The sequence below is a fragment of the Fimicolochytrium jonesii genome (genome assembly GCF_025526975.1).
Source record: "Fimicolochytrium jonesii strain JEL569 chromosome Unknown EV422scaffold_22, whole genome shotgun sequence".
Lineage (NCBI taxonomy): Eukaryota > Fungi > Chytridiomycota > Chytridiomycetes > Spizellomycetales > Powellomycetaceae > Fimicolochytrium > Fimicolochytrium jonesii.
The window spans coordinates 438,353-457,890 of NW_026515689.1; the positions used below are offsets into that span (position 1 = coordinate 438,353).

Here is a 19,538-nt window from a genome sequence, read left to right on the forward strand (position 1 = left end):
GCCAATCAGTCTTGAGATAGCTCCGCGACCGCTTTGGACTGCAAGTATTTCCCTGCCAACCTGACCTTCTGATTGGCCTGTGCACGCTCAAACAGGACTGGACAGTCGAGTGAAACGCATACCGAAGTACCGTCTACGACCGAGTTCTGTGCCGAACACGAGCGGCAGATGCGTTGCAGCTGCATGTGACGGCGTTCTGCCTCGTTGAGCCGGAGGGACAGGGTCGTCAAGGAGGATTGGGCATCTTTTGCGCATTTTGTGCAGAGTTCTGGGGGACGGATGTGGATTATCGCGCAATTAGTCGGCAGTCCATCACCACATAACGAGACAAAGACATGCGGGTTACCTTGATACGTCATCTCGTGACACACCATGCAATGCTTAGCAGTGTAATACTGATCAATAGTGCGCCCTAGAAGATTGTTCTGCTTGTGATCGTCCTGCTGATTTGACGGGGCGTCGGGCCGGAACTGAGACGCAGTGTATTGGATGGCTCGTTGCACTTTGGGCATCTTGTCAAACCAGTTCTCCACATCTTCATGGAAATAGACAGAAAGGGAAGTAAGGATACTCGGTGGTGTTTGAGGAGAGGGCGTTTTATTATCATTTCATACCTGCTCCAACGAGGTTGAAGACCCGAGCCAGTGATGGGATAATCAGATTTCGAATGTAGTATTCGCCGTGTAGTCGCGCCGTTCTTGATGGTAAACCGGGCATAGATTAGAGATGCCTGCTCCCTTCTACATGCAGAAGCTCAAGAAGCCCCAAGACTTACCTATCGTTGAGCAGCTCTTCTGGCGGCACCGAGCAATCCACCAACAAATGACCAGGTCCACGATACTTCACAACGTAAGGAACCCTTTCGCCGTACTCCGGTTCCGCCCGCGGATCCTTCTTCAGCTTCCTCCTGCTTATATCGGCCCCTGGTGGTTCACGGCCGTGCTCACTGTCCATTATCTTCAGCATATGTCCTGAATCGCTTCTCTCGGAGCGATGAGAGGACATTCTCACCTGTAGGTGCCATATTTGACCTCCTTGGCGATGATGAAATCCTGTGGAGACACCCGGCCACTCAAGATCTTGCCCCACTGCCGATAAAGGTATCGTTTGACTTCCGATAGGTCTTGCGTTCGAAAGAGGATCCTTTGTTTTTCGCAGAAGTTAGCACGTTAGAGTCAATCAGGTATTAACTCACAAACCGGCTCCAAGATACTCACTTTAGGCAGTCTTCCATGCTCTTGCCGACGGCAGGGCAGTTATCGCGGCGCACGGTCTCAATGCCTTTTGCGTCGAACTCTGGTGTCACGTCGTCGGGAGATTCGTACTTGAAGCCTACGTATCGTTTCTTGGCGAGAAGGACACATGGATGGTAGACCTTCGACAAAACGACCATGAGTAACACGTTTTCGCAAAAGACATCGAATCAGTCCAGCAACCACCTTCTCAAATTTCAACTTGACAGGTTCCGGATTCATCTTCGTCACCGTATCCACGATATCTTTGCCAATGACAAACGCCTCGTCCTTGCTTTTGCCTTTGAGGTACACGAACAACGAGTCCGTATCCCCATACACGACCTCCGCACCCCATTTCTTCGTCTGATGAATGAGATCGATAGCACGTTCCAGGGTCGCTCGACCGGTTTGCACGATCGCGTCTGCGATCTCGACGCAAGGCATACGGCCTGAAAAGCTGGCGCCCGTGTAGCCGTACGTGACGTTGGCGATGAATTTGAGGGAGAGCTGGCGTGCTTCCAGGATCCGCTGAAGCGACTGGATGGGAGTGAGATTAGTGTGAACGGAAAATGATATATAAGTCGCACCAACCTTGTCATCCTTGTACAATTTCATCGACTCTTTCACCATCACACGGGTATCAAGAATTTCAGTCAGCATGCGTCGTAGAGTGCTTTCCCGAATATGCGGCTTGACAAAGACCATGCCATTTGGCGAGACTGCATTTGCAACGGCGTATCAGCATTCATTGCACTTGACAGCCAACAGCGTACGGGCGACCTTACCATTCAAGTCGTCTTTAAATGCCTCCACAAACGCAGCGGGCACCTCGTAGTCATCCAAGATGCCGAACTTTTGTGGCTTGCCCACGTTTTGTACACGACCCAAGCATGTTGAGTAGCTAATACAGAGCCAGCACTATTGAGATGAGAGTGCGAATAGCGACGGGATGATGGAGCACATACCAGAAGTTGTAGGCTATCATGACCGAGGGATACAGAGACTGGAAGTCCAATACGAGCAATGGGCTATTGTAGAATCGTGACTGTGGCTCCATGACGAGAGGCAGGCACTCGCAGGCGCGTTGAGCTGCAACCTGCTTCTTTGTTGGGGACGCCATGATGAAGTTCTCCGGTTTGACGATCCGTGCCATGATGGATTCAACTTTGTACTGTGATCCTCGGCTAATAACTGAAAAGAAGTCGATACCGAAAACACGGGCGAACTCGCTAGACAAGCATGGTAAGTTGGTTATTCGGAAGTGAGATAATTGCACTCAGAGGTCGGATGTACCTGGTGCGACTGATCATGGATGTGTCATCGAGCAGATCGAGATTGTACTGAACCCGACTAAGGTAATACTTGACGGTTCGCCATCTGAACAGCATCCCTTTTTCGTACCATTCGTTCAAAGTTTTGGGTGTAAACTTCGGGACCCTAGCCGTGAAATATCACCAGATATCAGCCCCGTTGCGACGTGCGTGATGGATTCAACTTGCACGCATGTCTAACCTGATGTGCAGAACGTGATAGGCAATGCTTTCCAGGGTGTAAGAGGTCAGATTCATCTCCGAACGCATCAGTCGCCACACATTGAGGAAGATGCGCCCGGTGGTGTGCATATAAGATTGCTTGTTAGCTCCCCAGGCATCTTCGTCTCGGCCAAAGCGCGTATTGGCATCTTCTGGTTTGACTCGGGACAGTTCGGCACACAGATCGAATTCTACCTAAGCCAGATTAGTTGCGTTCGTTTCACAACGAGATCTTTCAACTAAAGTCAGACACCCACCATGTTCGTCGCGCGCGCGCTCAGCGGCATATCCCCATGATGCGCGATGTACATCGTATCCAACAAGAAGGTCTGGATCGAAGAATCTCACTTTCTGACATAGCAACTCTAGCAGCGCCTTCTCGTCAGGCACGATATCGATAGCGTATCCACCGACACCCGTCTTTGCAAGTGGATGCTCATCTTGCACCATGATGATTCCAACAAAATATCCGGGACGGGTGCCGTTGTTCCTAAACCTCGTCTCATCCTCATGTTGCAGGCAGTAGAAAAGTGCCCGGATCTCGTCATGCTGTGAATCCGGAAGAAGATCGCCTCGGCACGTGGCATGCAGCTCCATACTCATCGAGCACATGTACTGTTTTTGTACCGACACATTCTTGGTGCTGATCTGCGTGTACTTGAAGCCGTACGGGTTCTTTGGGGTTGGGGCTTCGATTTGGGAAACGAGCACCGGCTTGCGCCGTTCTTGTATGCCTTTTTCAAAGGCGCGCATCGATTCTTTGAGCACCAGGGGGCCAGGCTGCTCTTTGACCTCGGCTTTAACTGCCTCATGCGCCTTCAACCATTTTACGGTCTCCGCGCGTAACGGCGGTAAAAAAGGTACAGTCCAGGCGCGAATGCTGGAGGGCGCCCGTGTCCTATTGAACGGACGTCAGACAATAAGCCATGAACAATATCAGAAACCTCTTCTCGACGGATTTCAAAAGAATCCACGGTCCTGTACTCACCGTTGGTCATCTGACTTCCGACACGTCTCTTGCCAATGCTCCAACCCCCTAGCCAGGGACTTATTCGACCCACCCTGAGTCATTGTCACGTTGGCCCTCACCGAGCATCCACTCGTGTCAAACTCGCTCAAGCTTTGAGCGTCGTCCGCTTCAAACTTATAGTTACGACCCGCAAAAGTTCTGACACGAGCCGGGACGTCTTTGGGGTCACTGAAGTACGGCTCGCGGTACACGACAGTAGGGATTCCATAGAGGTCCATAGTGGCACGCAGCTCGTCTTTGGAGGGTGGTGGAAAGGCGAACTGGTAGAGTCCGGGCGCTGCGTTGCTGACTACTGGTTCAGCATGTTGTTGTGTGGGTAATGTGTTTGCAGATGTTGTAAAAGGCGACGCAAACGGGGTTTCCAAGACATCATCAGAGTTTTCAGAAGCCTTCTGCGACGAATGGGAGTGGGGTACGGCGCTTCGGGCATCGACTTCCGAGGATGAATCGACTATTGATTCATTTTGCGACGGATTGCTTTGAATTTCCATTGAGATATCTGGGCTCGGCGTAAACCCTTCAGGGGTCGTCGGAACGTCAGAGGTTAAGAAGATGGGAGGATTCGGCGCTTCGATATGTATAGCAGACCTTTCCGCGGACACGTCTGAAAGTGGACGAGACTTCGAGGGTGTTCCAAATTTATCGTCGGAATGTAAGTCGAAAGTAGGCGCTGGCGTTGGATGGCGAGTAGAAGGAGAATCTGCGATCGGTCTCCCGTGCCATGAGTGCAAAGCGGTGTGTTCCTGCATTCGGTCCGGATTCCGTTCGGGAGAAACCATATTCATTGCCGAAAGGAAGCGATGAGCCGCATCAGGAGGGTGAAGGTTTGACACTTTGTCTAGCGAACGCACACTAATGTCGTGATTGACGAGAAACTGCTGAAACTTTGCAACCTTCTCTGCATCCAAGATGGAACGCTGCTTGGTGCTTCGTTTGGCGGTGTCCCCATTGGACGACGTACTCCTCGAAGTAGATACCTTTCCAGAAACCTCGGAATTCAGGACGCCCCCAGAAGACTGCGCTCCACGTTGCCGCTTCATAGGGATTTCAACATAGACCATAGATCTCTGCCGACGTATAGCTGGAAGACGTGCTTTACGCTCTTCAGTAGGCGACGGTGGCTGAATTTCATCATCCGACTCGCTGGGGTATTTTGGAACGCGCAACCCAAGCGTACGCCGTCGGCCATGGCCAGGAGGGAGTGGAGTCGGGGATCCCGTCGATGGTGGCTCGCTTTGCGCTCTGCGGGAAACTGGGGTGTCAACGTTGACGAGCGGATCCGGGGTATGCTCATTGTCGGACGAGATCTCCATGTGCGATTCGCGAGTACGAGTTTCATGCGGGAATGGCACTACTGAAGTGTGGGATGAAGCACGATCAGGCTCGTGAAGACGGCGCCGTTTGGGAGGTGGCGTGTCGCCACCCGCACCGTCCAGTTGAGGGATACGCCACTTCACACGCTTCGAAAATGGGGTTTTGGAAGTAGGCTTGTTCGTGCTAAAACCACGCGAGGTTCCATGGAACCCGGCTTGTTCGGTTTGAAACGGATCGTCCAATGCGGTTCGCCCGTTGGATTGTGGGGTACCGTCGCTATCGACGTTAGACATATTAGTCGTTGAAGCGACGAATGGTGAGCCGATGTGAGTTTGATCAATCGCGTCCAAATTTCGGTCCCTTGGGAGCATACGCTCAAATTGGGGCGGAGGTGGTAAGTTCAGATCTTCGCCGTCCTCTGATTCATATGCAATCTCGTGGCGCAACGGTGAAAGTGGGGAGCTCTGCGAGCTGAAGATATTTCAGTATCATGCAGTTTAAATGGAGTGCGAGGGGGAACTCCACAAGTACCCACCTCATACGAAGCTGGTCAACTTTGCTCTTAGACGAAGGTGTGCCTGCAGGGTAGCTCTTCCGAGTCGGCGTTTGTGGGGTCACAGAACGCACGGACCTCGGGGAAACCGTCGACGCAGGTGTCAGTGGATCATCATATAGCAATGTCATATTGGCTAAACCCTCGTCTGTATCGTCGAAACCCTCGTCCGCGCTCTCGTCAACGTCCGTTGCCGGATCTCCAAGAGGTGAGAACACTCTCACTTCCTTCGGTGTGAGAGATGAAGATGGAGGTTCTGACGTTTGAGTGCTATCGGCCATCCATTCCAAAATTTCTGCGATGTCGGAATTAGATTGAGACTGCGGCAGGCGTAGCATTGATTCAACATGAGGCAACGAAGTACATGGAGACGCTATTCACACGGAACGCACCTGCTGCTGAAAGCCAATTGCTTGGGTAATGCGTTCCATGTCGAGCTCCACGTCGACTAGCCCGTTTAGGTCCATTAAGTCCTGATCATTCAGTTGTGTCGATGCGCGCCTCAATTCAGTAGGACCGTAGACCTCGATGGTAGTCTTTTGTATCTCGGCCTCAGTATCAACCTGATGCGTTTCTTGCGGGCTCTTCCATGCCGGCACGGACTGAAACGCGGTTTGAAAAGCGTCATCTTCCCACACGCCTAGTTGCTCTTGGAAAGGGATATCCATTTGATCTGCCCCTGCAACCCCTTTTGCCTGCTGCATCGAAGCCATCAACTCTCTCCTCAACCTCTCCTCGTTTCCCCACGGCTGGTAAGGTAAGCGGTTACTCGCTTGCGTGATTGTACCACCGGCTGGCATTGCTTTGGATATGCCCTTCATCCGTCTCCTTTCTCGTTCGTCCTACAACGCGAATAAGAAACGAAGATTCAATCCAGTCCATGGCCTCATCTTGTACCTACTTCCCAAAGGTTTGCCAGCGAGGGCACCAGTTTGGTGTCCCCGAGATCTAGAGTTCCGTTCTGTAAATCGATCAGTGCTTTACGTGGGCGTTCATCAATCAAGGAGCGATTCATGATGTCTTCCGCCCATGTGTCGATTTCGAGCTCACAATAGCTTTGCCGCTCGATTTTGAAACGAGAGGGCCACTTGCGCTGATCCAATACCGATGCATCCGTGAATAGCTGTGTTGCTGAGTCAGAGGTTTGTTCATTGCGTGGAATCTCTGATGGCGGAATGTTAGCCGCCACTTGCAATCCGCACGCCTCGGCGAGTTTGAACGCACCGTAGATAGGCAACCGGAACCGGGCATCCGCAAAATGGATGAAGTCCATTCCGTAAAGATTGTAATCAATGAAGAACTGGTGCAGGTATGGCAAATGCGCCTCGTACGGCTGAAAGGACTCTCCCATGACCGATCCATTTTCCACCAGCGATACGATGCGGTTGAGCATGCTTGGATTGAGGACACTGATCTTGAGAAAGGGCTGATAACGGGAATGGAAGCCATAGTAGGGAATCCCCTTGACGAGAGCAATGGAGGCGATGAAGAGGCACTTTGCTGCATCATCGGGATGTCTTCCAAGACCAAGCGCAATGGCATGATTCAAGCTGGTTCCAAATTTATGAATGTAAAGGCGCACTAAATGACATGCTTATAAGAAAACGCTCGTTCTCAAACACCACAATAGGGGCGCTACCTTGATGAGGATCCGTTAATCCATGGTACGGCACATAAAAATATGGATAGACCTACAACATGGGACAAGCGTCAGGTTCTCTGTCCCAAAACAACCGTTGGTGATACTCCGGGAGTCGCGAAGCTTCCAGGCCAGGCGATGTCCTACGACTATATAATCTCACTCCTCCCTTCTCAGATCCCGTGCGGTCGGAAACCACCATTTCACACACTCACACGGTGCAGGTGAACACACGCCTTCTGTCCGTTTTCGGTGACCCCAAATATGCGTATTACGGGCACTCGGAATCCCCTGGACACTGGCTTTGAGAATTGAGTTGTCGTGTGATCAACATGCGGGTTGGGAAAGGTGCTGTAGTGATCGACGGAAACAATTCTAACGGAAATGACCGGAGCTACGTCAATTTCGTTCCGACTCATGCTGACTTTTTGGCCAATGCTGCAGCCAGGTTTCTTCGGAGGTATGGCCTGGAGTCATGAGTAAGGAGCTTCAAATGCGGTGGTGCTGTGGCTTCTGTACGTTAGATTGTCGGCAACTTCTGTCAACGCAAGGCGTTGGGAGATCCTCCGCTCTCGGCAGCCTCAGCCGTCATCTGGACGTTGATTGACATGCCAGCCACAATGGGACCCGCCATGAACGCGTTTCTGTCCGACGCCATCGGACTCGACGGACCCGTAAATCTGATGAGCTCTTGTGGAGTCAACAACGTGGGAATTGCTGAGCTGTCGGAGGGACTCGTTCATCACCTCTCAGCCGTCGGCGCTTTGTAACAGCAAGCAGCTCAAACGGACACTAGCATAGCGGACTATGCGTGTGAAGACGCTTCAAATTCTATGGCACGACAAACAGCCCATTTTCTCAGTCGACTTTGAGCCGAATGGGAACGGTCGTTTTGCGACGGCAGGGGGGGACTACAACGTCAGGGTATGGTTCTTTGCGTTTCGTGGTTGATGCGATTAGAGGGCTAAAATTTGTTCCCAACAGATATGGAACCTGCAGAAGGAGGAAAACGAACCACCTGTGGTACAGTTTGTGTCAAGTCTGAATCGGCATACCGAAGCGGTGAATTGCGTTCGTTGGTCGCCCAAAGGTCCGTAAAGTGCGGGGAGCTGGTGCTATGTTCTCATATGTATTTACAAAGAACTCTTTTAGGCGGAATTCTGGCGTCAGGAGGAGACGGTACGCCCCTTTGGCGCGCTGCGTAGGGAAGGGCGACAATTTCTGATGCACACTCTTGATCATAGATGGGACCATATTCTTATGGCAAAAAGCTGAAAATAGAGATGGAGTCACCTTTGACGAGGAGGACGGAACACTAGAAACTTGGCGCATCGCGCAGGTGCTACGGTATGGGAAGCTGCCCATCACTACCCTTGGCAGAGGGATTAACATCCGTGGTTTAGCGGCGCGACGGCAGAGATCTACGACCTTGCGTGGTCGCCCGATGCTGCCTACATCATATCAGCCTGCATCAACAACACGGCTCAAATCTTTAGTGTCTCAGAACGTGAGTGCTCCTTGTCGTTCACGGTGTGATCACGCGTATTGATTAGTTTCCTACAGAAAAGTGCATTCAGGTGCTCACGGACCATGGTCACTTTGTTCAGGGCGTTGCGTGGGATCCTTTAGGGCAGTATCTGGCGACGCAAAGCAGTGACAGGTGCGTTAACAAGGTTTGCCAGGAAAGCTCAACATTCTCGCAAACTAATACGGCAAATTACAACAGATCTGTCAACACTTACATCTGTGAGAAGAAAAAATCGACCATGTTAGCAAAGCTAACAGGACGCCTTACGAAGCTCGCTTTCGCCAAAGAAGAGAGCCAAGAGCAGTCTGTACAATCCGACAACAAAGGCGCTGCTGGAGACACTGCTGACAACTCGAAACCTGACGGCACATCGGCTCCAAACAAGGCCATCGCAAAGAACTTTCGCCTGTTTCATGATGAGACCTTGACGTCCTTCTTCCGAAGACTAACGTACACCCCCGACGGAAGCTTACTATTGGCCCCAGCGGGCGTCCACAAAAGTGCAGTTAAGGCTACGGAGAGTCGAAACAGCGTTTATGTCTATGGCAGGGGAAAGGCTCCGTAAGTTTGGAAAGCGTCTATGATCGCATCCGAACAATATCACTGAACCTCATTAGTAGACAACCACTGGCATATCTCCCCGGTCATGGGAAGCCCTCGATAGCAATCCGATGTTCACCAGTTCCATACAAACTTCGCAAATCACAGTCTCCCGGAAAGCCACCATCAGCACCATCACTTTTTGCGTTAGAGCATCGATACATCTTTGCCGTTGGTTGCCAGGATGCCCTTCTCATCTACGACACTCAGCAACGAGAGCCGATCGCCTACTTGAGCGGACTACATTACGCGACACTCACAGATTTGGCATGGTCTCCGGACGGCTGCACGCTTCTGATAACCTCCACGGACGGATTTTGTTCCGTAATCTCTTTCGAGAAGGGCGAGTTGGGGGAGACGATCGAGGCGCCACACAAGGCGGCTATAGATCCCTCAATCGGCACACCACCAGCGTCGCCCACTGCACGGACTCTTACAGCCATAGACACAAGCACGGCCACCCTTCGCATGCCTTTGGCAGCTCAACCTGACATCCCAGTGGCATCAAAACACAGTAGAGAGGATCCTGCCCGCACGGACAGCGGAGCGCCGGAGAGCAAGAAGCGCCGAATAGCCCCCATATTTTTAGGCAACTGATCATAAGGTGACCCTTATTTCATTGTAAATAGTTTAAATAATCGTAGAGGCGGATCTGGTCGGACCTGTCTCACGCGCTCAATTCAAGGCTGTCATTTTTGAGTCCTCCAGATATCTTCCTCTACGTATCTTCCTGTCGTCAATTGACATTCAATTGACATTCCTACAGATTGCCCATTATTCTGCACTATACAACCGATACCTGCCTTGACGAGAGAAGCCCACTCACCAACTGAGCTTTACTGGCCGTACCCCAAGTTGCCGTCCTCGGGAATCCTGTGCTTGGGACCTGAATTCGCTTTTCGGCAGCTACAGGCTCAAGCTCACGTCCAAGGTTTCTGGAACCGTGACGACCCCACACACTTACATATATCAATATATACAAAAAAGCTCTCTCCGGTAAGAGCCAGAGTGGTCTATGTCTTTGTGGGCCTTGCTGGCGGTTTGTTGCCGATATATAAACGCTCAGTCGTCCTAGGGCGAACCCTCCATATACCTGATACACTAAATAATGACGCTCAACCAGGTCTCCGAACCTTTCTTTCAAACTGCGTTTAGATGGACGCTCCAAAATCATCCCGCCAGGGTCGGCAGACACCTGTCCGCGCCCAAGCTGTGAACCTTCCCTCAGTCGCTCGCGCAAACAGCTCGCCGAGTCCGCAAACAACTCTTAACGGGGACTCCGATTCTCTCCCACTCTTTGTACGAGGCCTTCCCAAGGAGGAAGCGATCACGGCCAGGGACCTCGTCCACTTCTTTTCCCGATTTGGCACCGTTGTGCGAGCCAAAGTGCAGAACCGTGATGGGGTTCATACTGGGGCTGCTACAGTCGACCTTATCGACGTCCAGCGGGACTTCAAGAATAGTATCCTGTCCGATCATGTGCAGTTCGAGGTGTACAAAGAGAATCCCAGGGTGGTATTCAATATTCAGCGAGACAGGAAAAGATCCGGTCAACATCCGAACAGACACCGTCCAAGATTCGAAACGGATGTACTAGAGATGGATAGATTTACGGTCGGCACCTTGATGAACTCCAACACATTTTACGAGTGTTGGGAGTGCAGTCAAGCTATCAGCCTGGAGTTCGAGTATTCTGGTGAGTGATCCGTAGACTAGATGTTTGGATATGAGCATATTGCTGACGAAGTACTCAGACTGGCAAAGCGCAACGGTGTCATTTGTACGCAATGGCACTACGTATCAGCTGGTGTACAAGTTCAAAAAGTATGTCACACGTGCAATCGCATCGAAACTCACTGCTCACACATGTTCGCAACGCTGGTAGCATACGAAACACTTTCAAGGTGGACAAACGGACGAACGGCACGCAGGTTACCTACCACATCGTCGCGTCTCTAAGTCTTCCACCCCAGGTGCTCTATGTTGCCGAAGATCCGTTCTTCTGGAGAGCGAAGGGCCAGGAAAGGGAGCGCATCGCGTTCCCTTACATTGCTGGTCAACAGCTTCCTCTCAATGCTTTCTTTAATGACCCAGAGTACGAAGGACCCCTCGTGCGCGCCGTGCCGGACACGGGAAGATTCATGGATCATCATTACGAGGTCACCTACGAGAGCGCTGCGGGGATCGCTGGAGTGGCGGAGCGCAAGTTTTTAGATACCATGGCACGCCTTGTGCATTATGGAATCATCACAGACCGCCGGATTTTCGCCGAAATCGACTTTCTGAAACCTGCAGACGTGCCTACGCCTTATAACATTCAAGACGCCCCAATCCCGTAGTAAGACTTGTAATCTCGTGAGAACGGACATGGCAGTGGTGTTCTGATGCGCTTACTTTACAGCAACGTCAAATTTAAACTTCTGAACCTGTTGTCGAACAACATTGTCTCCGAGTTCTCCATCGACGACGAGTTCATCGCTCTTCTCAACAGCGCCCCTCATGACATCGTAGAGGGTGCACTCGAAAAACTGACCAAACACAAACAACAGATCTGGAACCCATCGGAATCCTTGCAAATGGAGCTCGCAGACACTGCCGCCATTCGCGATAAGATCCTCAGCAGAGAGAGGCTAAACTACAATCAACGCCTCATCCGAAAGATCATCATCACTCCGACAAAGATCTATTATCAAGGTCCTCAGCTTGAGCTCGCAAATCGGATTCTGAGAACGTATAAAGACCATGCAGATGATTTCATGCGAGTAGCGTTTGCGGACGATGATTTGGGCAAAATAAATAATGGACCAAACGCCGATATGCTTTTCAAAAGGATCCAGGCCATCATGGATGCGGGTGTCATTGTGGCTGGAAGGAGGTTTGAGTTCCTACATTACTCCAACAGGTTGGTGACAGCTCTCGACGGGGACCGGCGGCCTCCCACTGACTCACCCTCGGTTGCAGCTCCATGAAAACGGCGGGGTGTTGGTTCATCTGTCCGTTCACGGAGAAAGGCAAGAAGATTGATGCTGAAATGATCTGCATATCTATTGGGGACTTTAGTGGCATTTCCAACCCCGCAACCCTCGGCGCACGGTATGGTGTTATAGTATTTCGGGCGCTTTTCAAGCATTCGTGCATCTTACTAGCTTTTCTATTCGCATGCTCCCATAGAATGGCGCAATGCTTCAGTTCGACAACGGTAACGGGGAGGCTCCGCGAGTTCAATGTCAAGAACATTGACGACATTGAGAGGAACGGCCACTGTTTCAGTGATGGGGTCGGCCTAATCGGAAAGAATGTTGCATATAACAATTGTGGAGAGCTCAGGAAGTGGGTTCCGCATGCGTAGCTTTGGAGACAAGAATCAGGTCTGACAAGCCATTTGTCCTAAACAGATACATGCGTGTAAAACCAAGCACTCCATCGGCTTTCCAATTCCGTATGGGTGGAGCGAAGGGTGGTGAGTATAGGCATGCTTAGCAAGACGTTTGTACCGTTCATAACTAAAAACCATCGCTCTGTTGGAAAGTCTTGACTCTGGATAAGAGGATTCCGAAAGATGAAGTGCATTTGCGGAAGAGTCAGAGGAAGTAAGTGGTGCTCTTGCGCAACTGTGGCCCACGAAGAACGTTGGAGCGTGCGTTAGCTTACTGGTATTCTTATACTTTCTGTTGCAGGTTTCCTTCCACACATCTGGCGTTCGAAGTCTGCCGGACGAGCTTCTACTCGCCGGGGTTTTTAAACCATCAGTACGTCATATTGCTGGAGACCCTGGGGATCAAACAAGAAGTACGTAACGCTTTGTTGTCTTTCGGATGTCGCAGTGTCTCATTCGGGTCATGATGTCCGTTGTGCTTCGTCTCCCGAAGGTCTTTCTGAAACTGCGCGACGAGGCTATTCAACAGCTCGACGAAGCTTTGCAGAAGCCCGATGAGGCCATCAAGGCCTTGACTGAAACTTCAGACGAAACAAACGAGATAGCCCAGGCGCTGATCCGGATGATTCAAGCGGGCTTTTTCGAGATCAACGAACCCTATCTCGTCAACCTGCTGAAGCTTTTCAGAGCGATTCAATTGAGGGACATGAAGCGGCGAGCCAAAGTCCACATTCGGAAAGGATGCAATCTGCTGGGAGTCATGGATGAAACCGGCGAACTGCCGGAGAACAAGCTCTTCCTTCAGTACACCAATCCTTCAACGAACAAGAAGGAAATTGTTACCGGCCCTGTCCTCGTTACCCGCTCTCCGTGTCTGCATCCTGGTGACGTGCAGGTGGTTGAGTGCGTCAATCTAGAAAGTCTTCGGCACTTGGTTGACGTAGTAGTATTCTCTCAACACGGTCAAAGGCCTCTTCCAAACATGCTCGCCGGCGGGGATTTGGATGGCGACACTTTCTTCGTGAGCTGGGATCAACGACTGCTTCCGAAGAAAACCCATGAACCGATGACCTATGCTACGGGAGCTACTGGACATCCAGATAAAGCAATGCTTGCCAAAGTCAAAGAGTAAGTGCGAGGTTTAGTTTCTGTGACGTGCATTCACCTGACCCCCCGCGTTCGACACCAGGCACTTCGTCAATTTCCTGCAGCAGGACAACCTAGGGAAGATCGACAATGCTTGGAAAGCATGGGCTGACTTGAGTGACGATGGCGCGAGAGATCCCAAAGCTATCCGGCTCGCGGAGCTGCACTCGGATGCCGTTGACTTCGCTAAAAAGGTGGGTTTCGGACACCGTCCCTACATCATTGGCCTGTCTTGACCTGACTATCTCGGCCATTCTTCTAGGGAGTTCCTGCGCGCATGGATCCCGAATCAAAACCCAAACAGTGGCCGGATTTCATGGAGAAACCAGAGTCCAAGAACACCTACCGCAGTAGGAAAGCGGTCGGAGCGATCTACCGAAGTATAAGTGTCGAACTACAGCTGGTCAAAGAATTCAAACCTCGTCCGGAATTGGTCGTCGCTGGCTATGAACAATACTTGGAGGATGCGATCCTGAACAAAAAGGCTTATGACAATCAGATCATAGCGTTGATGAATCAGTACAATGTCAAGTATGGCTTTTGATGAAGTCGCATATTGTCTCTAACAAACTAACAATGTACTCTTCCAAAGCTCCGAGTTCGAATTGGTCTCTGGATACATGTTCAAGCTTGACGAAGCCGGCATAAAAAAGCGTCCGCAGGAATTGAAGGAACAAGTCATGCAAGCGGTCTCTACCATTCAAGGGCACTATCGCAAGCTGTTCTTTGATGACAACATTTTGGCCGATCCCATGATGAAACCATTCAAGGAGAACATTCTCAACAGGAACGAACGGTCTGGTTTAGTCAATGACCGCCTCCCGCTCTCGGAGAAGGTCCGTCGGAAAGCCTCCGCTTGGTACATGGCTGCGTACGATGATCGGATAACGACAAAAGTCAGCACCGCTGGTGTCTCGCCAGCCGCGCCCCTTCCTGTGACTGCGGTATCCGATTTGCCAACGCAGCTTGACCCGGCAGAACTCCAAGCTGCAGAACGACGCCGCGCGACAATGGTTGACCGAGAAGCTGCCGAATATCAAGACATAGATTGGGACATGAACGGCCGTTTTTACAGCTTTCCTTGGATCTTGCACGACCTCCTGTGCAACATTTACGTCACCGCCACGTCGCAACGACAAGGTACTGCAGGCACGGCAGAATATCGCGCCGGAGCAGGGAATACAGGTTATGTCGCTGAGGCAATGACCGCCGCTCGAGAGCCGACTGAGGTGTACCTGAGACCTCCCGGATCCGATGTGTTCTTTCAGAGGGTCGCTGGATGAGTCATGCTCAAAAAACACTAGGAACGCCGGCGAGCATTCCGACCCGTATCACACACAGCTCGAACGGCGTTGATTCGGCTACCTCACTCCGCTTTGGTTTTCGCGACGCATCCTTGTCACGGCGTACTTTACCCCATCTCCCTTTTGCTTCAAAATCATGAGATTGCTCGCGGCTTGGCCGTTTTTTATTTTGCACGGTATTATACCCATCATCATTCTATTCCCAAAAATCCGAAATGTACAAGCGTAAAATATAGCGAAGTCTTTCTAGTTGGAATTACTTCCACGCATTTCTCTACTGTTCCTTAGCAGGCGACGCTGTCGCACTTTGCCCAATTGGAGCTGTACTAGCCGCCCCGTTGGCATTGGCCGCAGCCGCACCACTGCCTTGATTCTTCGCCGCGATCACATCTCTCAGTAGCGAGGCTTGGGCCTCAACGTCTACGCTCGGCGCTACCCGCCAGCCATGAGTTTTACCGGGGCCCGTCTCCTTGCTTCTGAGATCACCAGATGCTGCTATTGCGTTGAATCCAGCGTCCTGCGAGATCGGTTCTGTTGTGGACCTGATGGAATCGGTGCCATGTGGCCCGAGCTTTTTCAGTTTGTACACATTTACGGAGCCGTTATCGTCTCCAGTGAGTACGACCGGGGTTGTATGCGCAAACACAATGGTAGTGAGCTGGCGATCGAGGACCGTGTGGAGGATAACCGGATCCAAACTGCAATATGATCGATGAAGTGGGCAATGAGTTTCATGGCCGTTACTTTGAAGGCGAGAAGTGATAGGACGAAACTTACACTGAGAATTGCAAATCCCATATCTCCATGCGCCCGTCTGTAGACACACATCCGAAAACCGTCGAGAATGCCGGTGACCACGCGATGTCCGTGATCGTGTCCTGCAGCAGAGGGTGGGGATCAGTTTCGCTTGCCGCTTCCAAATGCTGTTTCGCCGCTCATAAGATCTCACCTTTCCTCCCTGGAACCGCATGATACATTCATCCCCCTCATCCTCTTTCCAAAGCCGGGCCGTCCAATCGCTACTGCAGCTGAGGAAGATGCCGGGCAGGAATGGAGAATATCGCACTCGGTTGACGGGCCCGGTGTGGCCCATGTATGTTTGTAGGTATTGTTCGTTGTATGATGGAGAGCAGCGATGCAGGTTGTTGTCGTCGGTACCGACGATGTAGCTGGAGGGGAATGGTGTGGTCAGATGAGCAATCATAATCGCTTGTGGCTTCGGTACATATCAGCACACTTACGTTGTGGGATCTTTGGGGGAGAAGTCGAAACAGAGGCCTCCAGATTGACGCGCAATGAATGACCCAGGTTTGGCAGCAGCTTTCACGGAAGACGCTGGTCCACCGGATGGGCCTCCGGGCGTTGCAACGTCGCTTTGCTTCGCTACTCGTTTCAGGCTCATGAGATCTACCCGAGACGAAATGCATAAGTTTGCTGAGTTCAACACTCATCGCGAGTCCCAGTCTACGGACGACCCTACCAACTGATTCCAGCCCCTTTTTGACTGTCCACCCCACAACTCGGCCTTCAGTCCCGACGCTGATCAACCACTCCCCAGCGCCGCTACCCCCACCGCCTTCCTCCGCCCGCTCTCTCTCAACCCACTGCAATTCCCAAACGGGGTCCCTATGTCTCCCCGGCAGCTCCGCGGTCGTCAACAGAGGCGGTGAATCCGGCTCAGGATGTCGGATGTCATAGATCTGAATCGCGCCATTGATATACCCACACGCCAACAGATTGGGCGTCGCGTTCGAGAACGATAGCGATGTGCATGCGTAAGCTGACCGGTAGATCCGTTCAGGCCATTCTGGGTTCTTGACATTCCAGCAAAGGACCAGTCCGAGGACGGGGTTTGGGCCTGGTTTTTGGTCCCCGTAGGCGACGGCGATGATGTCCTCGTTTTCTTTGTTGATTTCCATGAACGTTACTGCCCGGCCGCGGGTGAGCTCGCACCGGTAGGACCAGAGGAAGTCGACGGTTGGGATGTCCATTCCGCGGGACTCCTTGGCTTAAGGAGAATGAGATGAGTGTCTTCTCCCTACGAATCAGAAGAAGTAAAGTGTCGTACCTCGCTCTTCTTCCCCGCGCATGACATTTTGTAAGTCATCAAAGCTGCCATGTCCAAGTTCTTCCTGCCGCGCGGCTGCCTTTTTGTTCGCTACATCTTCAGCGTCCTCAACATCGCGATACAGCAACAGCTTTTTGTCCAGATTGTTTGCCACCACCGCGCGCTCCATTATTCGCAAATTCGTTCGGAGCGACTCTTGATTCAGCTGGAGGCCAACGATTGTAAGTCAACTGAGCAGCGTGAACTCTGCAGACGAGGGTGCAGTGCAGATGATGAATATGCATACATACCATCGCAACCGCCGCCTCCCCAGAAAGCTCCACCACATCCTCCTTCCGTGCACCCGTAGCAGACCTGACGCTCGTCCGCCTTGCGCCCGGTCCCACACTGGCAAAGACATCGCTCACTGTTTCCCCCTCTGGTAAGAAAACAGAACGCGAGACACCGGGAGGCTCGGACATCATCATCGACGAGCCGAGTTTTGAGAGGAGGGCGGATCCACTGACGGATGACTGTAAGGTGGCGGATTGATTTGATGGGAGACTAGTTTGAGTTCCTAGTGAGGGTGAGATCTCGAGGGAGTCGATGTCTGCTTCTCTGCCCCTGTAGGATATTCATGGCCTTAAGCATACGCTTACGCACGCTCACTTTCAGGCATTCACTCACCCGTCAGCATCATTCTTAGCAGCTTCACTCCCCACCGTCGCATCAAAAATCTCCCACTGCGTCACCATACACTCCGCATGCACCATCTTGGGCCCCACCGCCTGCACCTCCTTTGTCTTGACCGGATCATTAAACGTCTGCTGCGACCGCGACACAAAGTTCTCATTGCCCTCCCTGGCCGCCAGTATCGCGGCGTATCGCTCGTTGGCCGATTTGGCGGCGGTCGCCTCTTCGGAGAAATCGGTGGAGACGGTCGTGGAGGGGATGTCGAGAAGGAAGATAGTGGCAGTTTCGGTGAGCTCGATGTTGACGGGTTTGATGAGGTCGGCTTCGGTTACTGGTTTGTGGGAAGGTGTGTGCGCAGTGGCGAGGCCTTCTGGTCGGTTTTTCCTCCCTGCTGGATGCCGGATATGGGGTCAATTGGTACGATCTCGCCACGTTGCTGCGGTGGAACGTCTGCCCATCCACAACACGTCGCTAAGAACTCACCTTCATTCTCATCCCCCGAATCACCACTCCCCGCAGACGCCGTATCGTCCTCATCCATGCTCTCAGCGCCAGACATCCGGCTCGCGTTCGAGAAGCTCATCCCCATTGTCCCTGACCTTCCATACATTGACGCATTCCACGATGCTTGCGTCATGGATTCGAGGTTGTTGAGCACGTCCGCCACTGTTTCCTGTTGACCGGATCTCAGATGACGTCCTCTCACGATTCAACGCCATAACATAGCATAACCCACCCTAGCGGTACTAGCAATACTCCCCTCCAAGTTGATAGTCCCATGTCCCTTCCTTGCTCCCGTCATATGCGGCGCATGCGGCTGCCCCCCACCCAACAAGCTCAACGGCGTGACATCATTCCCATCCTCATCGAGCACCTGCACGACTTTATCGGGCACGCGTCCGCGCTGCATCTCCTGGGATGCGCGGATACGTTGTTGAGAGCCGCGGGAGTGGGACATCATGGAGCCGGGGCCGGCGCGGGATCGGACGGAAACGGAGCCGGAGTCGAGGCGTTGGGAGGCGTTTACGAGGTTGTTGCGAGAGCCGCTGGATCTTTTGGGGAAGGATGGGTGTGAGATAGGTTGGGTGGAGAGGAAGTCGAGGCTGATTCCCCCGGGAATTTAGTTGCAGCATATGGTTATTGACTTACCTTATTCCTGCTTTCAGGTTCCGTTTGGCTGCAGCGCTCGGCGGCACGGGCCGGATGGGTGGAGCGGCACCCTCCATAGCTTTAATCAGGTGTGCGTAGCAATGATGTAGGTGGTTTTTTTACTCTTCACAAAAGCTAGACGACCGTGATAAGGGTAGCTATGTATAAATATCAGTTCTTCGTCGTGTTGTGTTCAGTCGTAGATGGGAGAGAGCTGGCGGTCTCTATAGATTTGGAACCATGTCCGGATTGCAGAAAGTCCCGCTTGCACGCGTCACGCGTTTCTGTTCCCAACTTGTCAACCCGCAACTCGTCTCGGACAACGGCCTGAACATGGACGTATGTACTGTATTTTCGGTACAGGACATGCCGTACCCGTTTCAAGTTTGCTG

The 19,538-nt window shown here is 52.0% G+C and overlaps 5 protein-coding genes across 5 annotated transcripts; 3 read left to right on the top strand and 2 right to left on the bottom strand.

Annotated features, from left to right (window-relative positions):
* Positions 1-5: 5 nt before the first annotated feature.
* EV422DRAFT_499034 (putative DNA polymerase zeta catalytic subunit) lies at positions 6-7,722 on the bottom strand (the record flags this gene model as incomplete). The annotated part of the gene is made up of 19 exons (XM_053068058.1): positions 6-268; positions 347-535; positions 615-697; positions 776-946; positions 1,012-1,143; positions 1,218-1,375; positions 1,437-1,772; positions 1,827-1,954; positions 2,021-2,136; positions 2,201-2,464; positions 2,529-2,672; positions 2,748-2,958; positions 3,025-3,665; positions 3,771-4,217; positions 4,398-4,813; positions 5,754-5,891; positions 6,108-6,506; positions 6,566-7,257; positions 7,515-7,722. 19 exons carry the CDS (start codon positions 7,720-7,722, stop codon positions 6-8), a joined length of 5,136 nt encoding a protein of 1,711 aa, XP_052923387.1.
* A 260-nt stretch (positions 7,723-7,982) lies between these two features.
* EV422DRAFT_538529 (WD40-repeat-containing domain protein) lies at positions 7,983-10,142 on the top strand. The gene is made up of 8 exons (XM_053070979.1): positions 7,983-8,227; positions 8,288-8,393; positions 8,456-8,482; positions 8,548-8,650; positions 8,707-8,810; positions 8,867-8,963; positions 9,030-9,392; positions 9,452-10,142. The coding sequence occupies exons 1-8, from the start codon at positions 8,111-8,113 to the stop codon at positions 10,026-10,028; spliced, it is 1,494 nt and encodes a 497-aa protein (XP_052923388.1). The 5' UTR covers positions 7,983-8,110; the 3' UTR covers positions 10,029-10,142.
* Positions 10,143-11,855, top strand: EV422DRAFT_538530 (uncharacterized protein). Its single transcript, XM_053070980.1, has 4 exons — positions 10,143-10,427; positions 10,555-11,127; positions 11,186-11,255; positions 11,317-11,855. The coding sequence occupies exons 2-4, from the start codon at positions 10,587-10,589 to the stop codon at positions 11,768-11,770; spliced, it is 1,065 nt and encodes a 354-aa protein (XP_052923389.1). The 5' UTR covers positions 10,143-10,427; positions 10,555-10,586; the 3' UTR covers positions 11,771-11,855.
* Positions 11,837-15,384, top strand: EV422DRAFT_602599 (RNA dependent RNA polymerase-domain-containing protein; the record flags this gene model as incomplete). The annotated part of the gene is made up of 10 exons (XM_053073724.1): positions 11,837-12,333; positions 12,393-12,524; positions 12,603-12,776; positions 12,848-12,891; positions 12,961-13,021; positions 13,109-13,220; positions 13,301-13,935; positions 13,997-14,147; positions 14,216-14,484; positions 14,546-15,384. Coding segments are annotated over 10 exons (2,766 nt in total), but the record flags the coding sequence as incomplete, so codon positions are not given.
* A 147-nt stretch (positions 15,385-15,531) lies between these two features.
* On the bottom strand, positions 15,532-19,385 carry EV422DRAFT_574396 (WD40-repeat-containing domain protein; the record flags this gene model as incomplete). The annotated part of the gene is made up of 12 exons (XM_053073188.1): positions 19,147-19,385; positions 18,734-19,049; positions 18,481-18,670; positions 17,992-18,388; positions 17,616-17,928; positions 17,326-17,530; positions 16,738-17,265; positions 16,499-16,664; positions 16,207-16,426; positions 16,035-16,135; positions 15,744-15,955; positions 15,532-15,689 (listed from the first exon to the last, which is right to left on the bottom strand). Exons 1-12 carry the CDS (start codon positions 19,221-19,223, stop codon positions 15,532-15,534), a joined length of 2,883 nt encoding a protein of 960 aa, XP_052923391.1. The 5' UTR covers positions 19,224-19,385.
* Positions 19,386-19,538: the final 153 nt, after the last annotated feature.

Coding starts and splice junctions, on each gene's coding strand:
- EV422DRAFT_538529 (XM_053070979.1), top strand. CDS start 8,111: ATGCGTGTGAAGACGCTTCAAATTCTATGGCACGACAAACAGCCCATT. Junction 8,651..8,706: donor CGCATCGCGCAGGTGCTACG/GTATGGGAAGCT, acceptor TCCGTGGTTTAG/CGGCGCGACGGCAGAGATCT. Junction 8,964..9,029: donor GCGACGCAAAGCAGTGACAG/GTGCGTTAACAA, acceptor AAATTACAACAG/ATCTGTCAACACTTACATCT.
- EV422DRAFT_538530 (XM_053070980.1), top strand. CDS start 10,587: ATGGACGCTCCAAAATCATCCCGCCAGGGTCGGCAGACACCTGTCCGC. Junction 11,128..11,185: donor CCTGGAGTTCGAGTATTCTG/GTGAGTGATCCG, acceptor CGAAGTACTCAG/ACTGGCAAAGCGCAACGGTG. Junction 11,256..11,316: donor CTGGTGTACAAGTTCAAAAA/GTATGTCACACG, acceptor CAACGCTGGTAG/CATACGAAACACTTTCAAGG.